Source organism: Gymnoscopelus braueri (genome assembly GCF_963280865.1).
Source record: "Gymnoscopelus braueri genome assembly, chromosome: 19".
In the NCBI taxonomy this organism is placed as follows: domain Eukaryota; kingdom Metazoa; phylum Chordata; class Actinopteri; order Myctophiformes; family Myctophidae; genus Gymnoscopelus; species Gymnoscopelus braueri.
The window spans coordinates 48,685,221-48,695,732 of NC_137621.1; the positions used below are offsets into that span (position 1 = coordinate 48,685,221).

At 39.5% G+C, this 10,512-nt stretch overlaps 1 protein-coding gene across 4 annotated transcripts; it reads left to right on the plus strand.

The window, feature by feature from the left end:
- The first annotated feature begins 324 nt into the window (after positions 1-324).
- LOC308074274 (MHC class I-like protein MILL2) lies at positions 325-6,560 on the plus strand. 4 transcript variants are annotated; one of them, XR_013932080.1, is made up of 8 exons: positions 325-415; positions 570-800; positions 1,255-1,518; positions 2,179-2,430; positions 2,537-2,695; positions 2,851-2,948; positions 3,477-6,406; positions 6,450-6,560. XR_013932080.1 is itself a non-coding variant. In XM_080413658.1 (7 exons), exons 1-7 carry the CDS (start codon positions 355-357, stop codon positions 3,567-3,569), a joined length of 1,158 nt encoding a protein of 385 aa, XP_080269784.1. In that variant the 5' UTR covers positions 325-354; the 3' UTR covers positions 3,570-6,560. The 4 variants fall into 4 exon arrangements, 1 of the variants encoding a protein (XP_080269784.1); XR_013932081.1 differs by having other exon boundaries at positions 3,477-5,481; positions 6,070-6,560; XR_013932082.1 differs by having other exon boundaries at positions 3,477-5,010; positions 5,056-6,560.
- Positions 6,561-10,512: the final 3,952 nt, after the last annotated feature.

Sequence of the window (10,512 nt, forward strand, 5' to 3'; positions counted from 1 at the left end):
TAGAGTAGCCTTTTATTCCAGTTGTGTGTGTAAACACATGTAGCAGAGATCAGAGTGCTCTCATAAGGGCTCTCTAGTGGTAGACAACTTGCACGTTTTGACACACAGCGACAATGAGACGCAGCTTTTTTTCAGTCATACGTGCTTTATAAACAGAGTTATTATAAGCCACGTGGTGGAGGACCAATCAAATGGGTAAGAGCTCACGCCACAATGTCATGTTTAGAGGCGGGTTTGTTGTGCATGGACTTTCCCGACAAAACAGGTCCATCGTGTTCAGCCTTTAAATCAACTTGGCTCCTGCTAGGGCGATCATTACACACCTTGGCACTGAAATGTGCCAAGGTGCCAAATATGAATATGATGGAGATATTACTTTTCATTGAAAGTTTTCTAGTGTCAACAGCTAAATGTGGTAAGGAAAATATCATTACTACTTTAAGTCTAGGGTTTATTTTAACCTGTGCTCTCATGAAAAGCTATTGCTGTTTGAACCGAACTCCTTGCTGTTGTATTTTGATTGAGAACAATTTCACTTCAGGTATGACATTATTTTACACATATCCCAGTTTCAGATTCCCATTCTTTGGAGTTCCTTTCATTTGGGCTCAAAGAGACTGGAGGTCAAATGCAAGTTAGACAGCTGACCGTATTTGATGGAGTCGCAGTTTCTTATTGCGACGGCCTCAAAGAAGACAGAACACAGTCTGACATAGGCCTACTTCAAAACTGGAGACGGGCACAGGGCGATATCCTAACATCTTACTATCAGATTCATCACTTGATCAACATGTCAGTGGGTGAGTTGTCAAATTTTCAAAAAGCATATAATTATTATATAAATATAAATATAAATAAAATTATTTTCACAAGAAAATATTTTGATATAGCCCACAGTATAATTATAGAGGAAAGTAGTTAAGATACCTTTTGTTTATTCATAATTTACAACTCATGGCAACTCAAAGAATGAACATACATTGACTTTTGATTGAGTGCTGTGACTTAGGCTACTGGACACCCAAAACAAAAGTAATATCACATCCAATAATGCAAAGTTCCTTTCTGTGTTATAAATCATTAGCCTGGAATCCAGCCTGATTTGCTACATTCGTCTTTTTTCTCACTTCCCTGAGAGAAAAAAAACGCCTAACGTAGCAAGCAGGCTGGATCCCAGGCTAATAAATCATAGCATGGCTCTTATGTATTTCATGAGTGAAAGTGAATAGATAATGTCATCTTGTTGTTTTATAGATGTTATCCAGCTACAGCGTGGTTGTGTCTGTTCAACTAATGGAACCGTCTCTGCTTTTGAAAAATGGGCCGTGAGTGGGATAGAGTTCTTAACCTTTGACCCCTACTCACTCAAATGGATGTCCCAGTCTCCATCTGCAAACCCAGTTGAACAGAGCTGGAACAAAAAAGAAATAAGGAATCATGTATTTAGCCACTTTCTCAGGATTCAGTGTCCCTCAATGATGCAGAACATGAAGTTAAAATCAACAGACCAAAATACAGGTAGGTAAGAATGACAATTATAATTCAGGTATTGGGCTGGAGAAAATGCACACATGAAAGCACGCAGACAAACAAACATGCAGGCACTCCAGGCGGACATGCAGACTTGCACACAAGCACGTGCCCTGCCCATTACAAGTAAAAGTCCAGAATTCAAAATGTTATTGAATGAAAGTACAAAAGTATTGGCATCAAAATATACTTCAAGTACCAAAAGTAAAAGTACTCATTGTGCAGAATGTCCCATTTCACAAGTTCAAAATGTATGCAAATCTCTGGAAAATAACAGATCTACAAGCTCACAATGCATCACATCGTGACGCATTGTGAGCTTGTAGATCGGCTATTTTCAAATGGCCGAAATATATAGGGCTGAAGTGGTTAATGTAAGTTTTGTAATAATAATCAAAACTACAAAAAAAAAGAATAACTCGTTTTCATATAATTGCAGTGGAGTAAAAGTACAATATTTTCCTCTGAGATGTAGTGGAGTTGAAGTAAAAGTATTGAAAAGTGTAAATACTGAAGAAAGTAAAAATACCTCAAAATTGTACTTGAGTACAGTACTCGATTAAATATACTTAGTTACTTTACACCACCACATGTTTGCACTCAGACACTTGGTTCATCTCTTGATCACTCTGTTGTATTTGTCCCCAGATGTGCGCATCTTTGCAAAGCCCATTCCTAACACAGCAAAGGTGTCACTGAGGTGTCACGTGACAAGCAGTGACAGATCACTGAAAGTCTTTCTGACTGGAGACGGGGCTCCCATGGTGAACCAGGTTGGACCGCTGCCAACTGGAGATGGAACTGTGATCTTCAGACTAACTGCAGAGATCTTCATCAACCACAACAGCGCTTATGTTTGTACTGTGCAGACAAGAAATAACAACATCTCTGTTTTGTGGGGTGGGAGCTTTTTTCACGATAACATTGATGCCACGATGTTTAGTTGATTAACTGAATGAACATCATTACATAATTATTTACATGATCATTTTCTTTCCCATTGCAGATGGCCACACTCTAGATGGCAGACGCATTAGAATCCAAATGGTCGCCCAAGATAAACGGAATTCACTTCCAAACCTTCTGGCGATGGTCTTCGGTTTTGGTACCTTGGTGCTTATCACCTCTGGATTTTGGTGTTTCATGAATCTCTTGATCAAGATAGGTAATATTTTTGCTTTATTTATTATTGTTTGGGTTTTAGTTTTTTTGTTTAAAAAAATAAGTTATATTAACTATATGCTTTACTATAAACTAATTATTTGTGAGGAAAAAACGTTGTCCTTCTTTAATTTCAATATATTATGTTTTGACTTGTAGTCAAGGTGAAACGTAGACATCCTCCACTGTTTGATAAGAACCTGCCACTGCCAGAGGAACATGAAGAAGTCCACAAGGATTGGATGGAAATTAACATGGTAAGATAATTAAACGACTATGATCCAGCATTACTTTGGTCCCAGATTTCACAGCGTGAGATGATGTGTGTCTGACTCTACTGTGTGTGAGCTACAACCTTTGGAAAAAGATCCTCAAAATGTTTTCTTTTTAGATTTTAGATTTTAACCACTTTAACCATTATTTCATACTTTGGTTTTTCTAAAATAGCAGATCTACAAGCTCATAGGGCGTCACTTTGTGCCGCGCTATGAGCTTGTAGATCTACTATTTTTGAGAAATCGTGAAAATGTGTGCACATCTTTGAATGTATTTTTATTTTTTTAAAGCCAACATGTTTAACTCAAATCTTTACTTATGGGGGTCCCTGGAACAAAATATTTTGAGATGGGGGTCAGCGGCCAATTACATATCATTTTGGGGGTCCTTGAAGTTTGAGCACCACTGATATAGCAACGTCCGTTTTTCAGAAAACTGTTTCAGAAGACATTTGTAGAACGGGCCTCAGGTCTTAATGAGTTAATGTTCTTTCTGCTTTGTTGTATCAGGACACAGAGGAGAAACAGGAAGGTGAGGAGGATGTCACGGAGCACCTCTCCAGAAATGGGAATCAACCCAAGACTATGAGGTTATATGGGTGATCACATCAAATGGCTGAGCCATCAGATGGCCGTAACACAAGTTATTAATCTTTAATGCTTTCAGGTTTTAAGATAAGATCTCTAATCTGTCAGCGCTACAGCCTTAATAATGTAATGTTGTTGTTAGTATTAGTACAGAATCACATGGAAGGAAGTGCACTGAAAAGGGGGGAGCCAAACCTGAGTTTCCGTTTAACACAAAAAAGGGTAAAACTTTTTTTTCTTTTGGGTTTCTTTTTACCGAATGGGTTCCCGGATTGAGATAAGATAAGATAAGGCTTTATTGATCCCTAGAGGGAAATTCATGTGTCATAGCATCAACAGCAGTGAGAACGAAACAGGAGAGATACTGTACTGTACTGTATTTACTCACTGTTGACCCCTACTGGCTGGTCTTGGGGAGGTCTGAGTCACTTCTTTTTACCTGACAGTGAGCAGTTTCCCCAGGAGGGCTTAGCCAGTGGTGGGAAAAGTACTAAAATGTGTTACTTAAGTAAAAGTATCAATACTGCATTGTAGAAATACTCTGTTAGGGCGCGCTCCCACCGCACTTTTATTTTACCTCTGGGTCGGAATCTGCCAATGCTTTGTCAATGTAAATGCATGGATTCACGCAAGAGCGCATCTTTCTGCCTGTCACGCAGACCTTGCGTTTATCCGCTCTATACGACTTGTCCATTTGAAGCATATAACTTCTGGAGGCAGGAGCTGCTTTTCCTCCTCTGTCCAATCGGGTGAGTCGAAGGCGGACCGTCCCAAGACTCAGGAAGCACCATGGTGCTCAAGGCAGAAGGCGGTGCGGGCTACGGGGAGGGTCCTGAAAGTGAGTGACAGGGGGGGTCACTCCCGTTTTTTAGAATCCGCTGGCTGCAAAAAACTGTGGCCGCGCACAACCTGCGTTTAACAGCAGCCAACCATGTTTTGGTGGGAGCGCGCCCTTACAAGTAAAAGTCCGGAATAAAAAATGTACTTGAGTAAAAGTACAAAAGTATTGCAGAATGTCCCTTTTCACAGGTTTTCAATAAAATCTACCAGCGCATTGTGGGCTTGTAGATCGTCTATTTTCAAATGGCCGAAAAGGAGATGCTAACGTAGCGACAGTGGACACCCTGCCAGCCTGGCTTCCCACATGGACTGTTCACTGGAGCGCCCGGCCGAGCCGGATGCACCGCAGAGCAGTGTTATTTTTGTTTAAATGTTTTAGTCTTTAGTCTTAGTCTTTTGAATAACACGCCATTTAGTTTTAGGCCTATTTTAGTCATCTGAAATTGTTTAGTCTTAGTCTAGTTTTAGTCGACAAAATATCAAAATCTTAGTCTTTTAGTCTTTTAGTCTAGTCTTAGTCAACAAAATTTAATTACCACTGCACTGTCTTAGTCTTTCGAATAACACGCCATTTAGTTTTAGTCCCATTTTAGTCATCTGAAATTGTTTAGTCTTAGTCTAGTCTCAGTCGACTAAATATCAAAATCTTTTAGTCTTTTAGTCTTAGTCTTAGTCTTAGTCAATAAAATTAACACTGCCGCAGAGCAAACCCAAGTCTCTGTGGTGTTGTGGGCAAGAACTTTATCCCTGCTCCACTCGATTGCCCCAGGAGAGGTACTGTAATGCAAGGGTTCCCAAACCTTTGAGGCCGTGACCCCCAAAATAATGATATTTGAACTGGGGACCCCCCACCCTGACAAGCACTTTATAGGAGTTGAGGCATTCTATTTAGTTTGACTCGGTTTCACAGATAAATATTGTGAAAATAGCCGAACTACAAGCTCACAACGCCTCGCACAATATTTGCCTATTTTTTAGGAAATATTTGACAATTTGGCCAATGTTTGACCATTTTTTATTATATAGTTTTTTATTTATTTTTATTTTAGAGGTATTAAAAAGGTCCTAAAAGTCACTTATACTGTATGTTGGTTTGTTTACTGTTGAGTGAGAAAATAATGTTGTATATTAAGCTAATCCTCTGGGGACCCCTCAATATCATATGGGGACCCCTCTGGGGGTATAATCATATCTCCTGTCACATTGTCATCAGCCATGTTGTTTCTGTGCAGTTTTATGTAACATCCTTCCTGCATAGTTATTTTTGTATTATTTTTTGAATGTTTTTTTCTGCTGTGACTTAGTACAAGGGTTCCCAAACTTTTCAGGCTGTGACCCCGCAAAATAATCACATTTGAACTCGGGACCCCCCACCCTGACAAGCACTTGGAGTTGTAGGAGTTGTAGGCATAACATTTAGTTTGACTTGGTTCCACAGATAAATATTGTGAAAATAGACGAACTACAAGCTCACAACACCTCGCAATGCCAGAGCTTGTATCGTCTATTTGAACAATGTTGGCCTCTTTCTTAGGTAATATTTGACAATTTGGCCAATGTTTGATTTTTTTTATAGCAAACTATGTTTTGACGTAGTAATGGTCTTAAAAATGTTGAATTTTGTTTTATTTTAGAGATTAGAAAGGTCTTAAAGGTTATTAAATTGCCACTTAAGAAATGTTTAGATACCCTGTATACACTTATACTGTATGTTGGTTTGTTTAATGTTGAGTGAGAAAACAATGTTGCACCCTGGGAACAATGGGACCCTGCCCCCCAAAAAAATCATATGTGGACCCCCCTGGGATCCCGACCCCCAGTTTGGGAACCAGTGACTTCGTAGACCTCATCCTTTAACTATAATTAACAATTGACATTGTATAAAATATTACGTATTTAATGACTGGTGGTATTTAATTAACTAAAATGCACTGTTGTCATGCTTTTTATACTTATACCGTGGAACAGAAAAATACCACCTTAACTACATGTATGGGCCGTCCGCCTCCATGGTAACAGATTGGCGAGGTACCCTGATTGGACCTCGCCTCTCAGTTTCCCATGTACTGTATGTGTCTGCTCTCTGTTGCTTATTTGTCCCAGATATCTGATGAAGGTCAGTGCGACCGAAACGTGTTCTCAATAAATACTCTGGCTGTAAGTGAAGACAGTGTGCAGGATTTCCTTTTTTCATGCATTGACTGCCTGCTCCTATGCACCTGTTGTCCTTGAAGTAGGTGTGCAGAAGAACCTTTTATAACTAAGTTTTTTTTAAACAAAAACAAGTACCACATGTTCATAACCACACACTCAGGCCCAAAGGTTTTTAGTGCAAACAAAGATCGTTTTTTTTTTTGGAAAGATTTATTTATTGACATTGTACGAAGTACATCCATCCATTTTTCTTTTTACACATCAAAACAAGAAAAAGCAAGAAAAATCTTTTAATCAAAATTGCAACATATTGATAGCATTGCGTTCAGGCTCATGAAAGCCACAAGAAATGTAAGCTCATCGTTCATTACTACCCACTTGTGCAGAAATAGACTCCGAAGTTATCAATAAATATATACAGTATTTACATCCTGTAAAAACCAGGAGACCTGGTTCTGCCAGACCCAGAATATACTTTATAAGATCAGAGCACTACGTCACGGCTAAGCCGGACTTCACATGACGTGTCAGCCTGTGTCCCTTTTCAGAGGTCCCTTTTATGCCCATATATGGACGAAAGGGGGACAGACTTTTATGCCCATGTATGGACGAAAGGGGGACAGAAAGGGGGACAGAAAGGGGGAAAAGGGGACATGCCCATGTATGGACGAAAGAGGGACAAAGCCTCATGTAGGCCGACCCTCTGGGTCTGGCAAAAATATACTGTACATACCAGTGATTCTCAAAGTGGGGTCCGGGGAACCTCAGGGGTCCTTGAGGGGGTTCCAGGGGGTCCCCAGCAAAAATGTGTTAATACAGCATCACATTCATTTTAACCGTTTTATCCATATTATATATACGTTGGCTATTCAAAATTAGCAGATCTACAAGCTCACAGCAGTGCAGCACGTCACTTCTTGTGGCGGTGCGAGCTTGTACATCTGCTATTTTTGAAAGATCTTGAAAGTGTTTTGAATAATTTAGATTTTTTTAACACAACTCTTTCTCTTCTGGGGGTCCCTGGCACAAAACTTTTTGAGATGGGCGGGTCCGGGGCCAAATATATATCAATTTGGGGGTCCTAGTATAGGCACAAAAACGTTTTAGAACTACTGGCATAATGCAGTATGCTACATTATCATGGCCCTGGGCTATCGTTGTTGCATGCCGTTATCCAACAGAGGGCCATCATAACAGGGCTGATGCACCCCTGGGAGAAAATGTATTCTATCAAAGTTTGTATGTGAGTGACTGAGTGGATGTGGTTACAAATACATGTTGTTTTCTCTGCAGGTACTGTAGTGCAGTGGTTCTCAAACTTTTTCATGTCAAGGACCCCCAAATTGACACTTATTAGCCCACGGACCCCCATTTGAAAATATATGCTAAAGACCCCCACAAGAGAAGATTTTTTACGACTCTAGCAGTGATTTTCAACCATTTCAATTTCAAGGACCCCCAGTTTGACATGTATTAGGCTACGGACCCCCATTTAATGGGATTTCTATCTCTGGGACCCAATTTATATTGTAAAATCAATGTTAATTTAACTCTGAGAGTGTACAAAAGGAACCAAATGGACCCGTTAGGGTCCATTTGGTTCCATTTGTACACTCTCAGAGTTACAGACCCGTAAGGGGCAATTTGGTTCCTAACTATATATCATTTAGCTGGGGACCCCCTGGAACTCCCTCAAGGACCCCTGGGGGTCCCCGGACCCCACTTTGAGGACCTGTGCACAACTGGAACTGTGCACAATATTGGTACAGGCAGGTTTGAGGCATTACTCTATCAGAGGAATAATACAGTGTTTGCCAGTGGGTCATGGTGGACCCATTTGTATGGGTTGCGAGTAGATAACCTTTTAAAAATACATATGTATATAAACTATATGTCTTTCAAAAGAAAAAGTTGTTTAAAAATGTCAGGAAAATAAAATCTGTAAACATTTTTATTTTGTGAAATAGGCCATAAGTTATTCATGATGTTTGGGTCTCGGGGGTACACCACATGTTTGGTCTGGAGCTGAAAAAGGTTGTGAACCACTGGACTATAATACCATTACACTGCATGATGATGATGATGATTTTTCTTCATTAAAGTGTCATGCTTCCAAGGAAGCACAGCCCATATGGACTTACATCAGTGGTTCTCAAACTTTTTCATGTCAAGGACCCCCAAATTGACACTTATTAGCCCGCGGACCCCCATTTGAAAAGATATGCCCAGGACCCCCATAAGAGAAGATCTTTATGTCTCTTGCAGTGATTTTCGACCATTTTAATTTCAAGGACCCCCAGTTTGACATGCATTTGGCTACGGACCCCCGTTTACTGGCATTTCTATCTCTGGGACCCCAATTTATATTGTAAAATCAATGTTAATTTAACTCTGAGAGTGTCCAAATGGAACCAATTTGGTTTCTATCCATCATGGGGACCCCCTGGAACCCCCTCAAGTACCCCTGGGGGTCCCCGGACCCCACTTTGAGAACCAATGACTTACAGGACACATTTTCAAAGTTTTCAAATTTCATTTGACATGAACAATGAACCGATATGATGATTCACAAACAATGATCAAACGAATAACAAACTAAAACACTCACGCTTCATACTGTACATGGCAGATTACATAAATGCAACTTAAAATAAAGCATTGGGCCACAGTTACCTCACATCTTAACAGGAGACCGGACATGAACCTATTTGAAAAGATGAGATTGTCTTCTACTCCAGGCTCTAGAAACAAAATGTGTCTTAAATACCTCATAATTAAACAACCACTCCAACTTCTGGCCATCATCTTCCCAGAGTAGCTCAGGTTTTTGCTTTTGCATTACATCGAATAAAGAAACCCTCAAATCGTCATACAGAGTACAATAAAACATAAAATGGAATTCATTTTCGACATCTTTCAGGTCACATTCATTGCATGATCCTATTCTCTTCTGGCACAGCTGAGAACCGACCTACCTCAATAGCAAGAGGCCGCTGAGCACACACTGACCACTGGTTTCTGGTTCAAAAGGATTTGGCTTATGGCTCAGTATACCAAAACGTTGCTTATCTGGACATTATGATCTAAGTTTCGGTTTAGACCATATGTCGTTTGACCATTTCTCTTTGTAATTACAAAATATTTTTTGTTTCAACATGTTAATCGTAAACTAATGGCCTAAGTCATTTTTTGAGGAAAATTATATTTTTGCCTAAGTCAGCTCCTCATGACACTGGCCACCTCTGGTAAAATCGCCAATCTCCTAATTGAAAAGGATCATGCTGTTCACTCCCCTTTTAGTATAATGGCCTAACTCCCTAGTGTGACTTAGGCCAAAATAGGATTTTTTTTGGGCCTAAGGGCCTAATTTTGTGATTTAGGCCAAATTATTTACTGATTTAGGCCATTTTTAAAACATTTTTTGGAGCCTAAGTCAGATTTAATCCTATTTAAACCTATTTAAATCTCTTATGTTACATAACTGACAGACAGTGTTATTTTTATTTTAATAGTCATAATTTGTTATAAACATTTTGGGTGAAATGATTAAGAAATATCATATAGTTTTGTTTTGGATCAGTTTTTAATTTTTCCTGAAAAACTTTAAAAAATGACATAGGGCGGTAGGCCATTAGTTTAGTAATGTGACATATGTTACAACACAGCATATTATGAAAGATATAAGCAAAATCTGCCTCTCTGAGAATAGAAAAAACTTTATCCTGGGGTCATTGTGAGCCTTATCCAAGTTGAAGACCTTTTTTTTGTTATCCTACCCTCTGGCAGATTAATGAGACGGTTCCACAACCGTATCACTTCTCCCTTTTGCCTAATCTCCATTGGTTTCCAATCCCAACCCATATCTCCCTGGATTGCAAGAGAGGGGGCAAATGTATGTACAAATGTATGGTCAATATGTCAGGAACTTTTTTATCCATCCTCTATGGATGTTGATGTTAATATC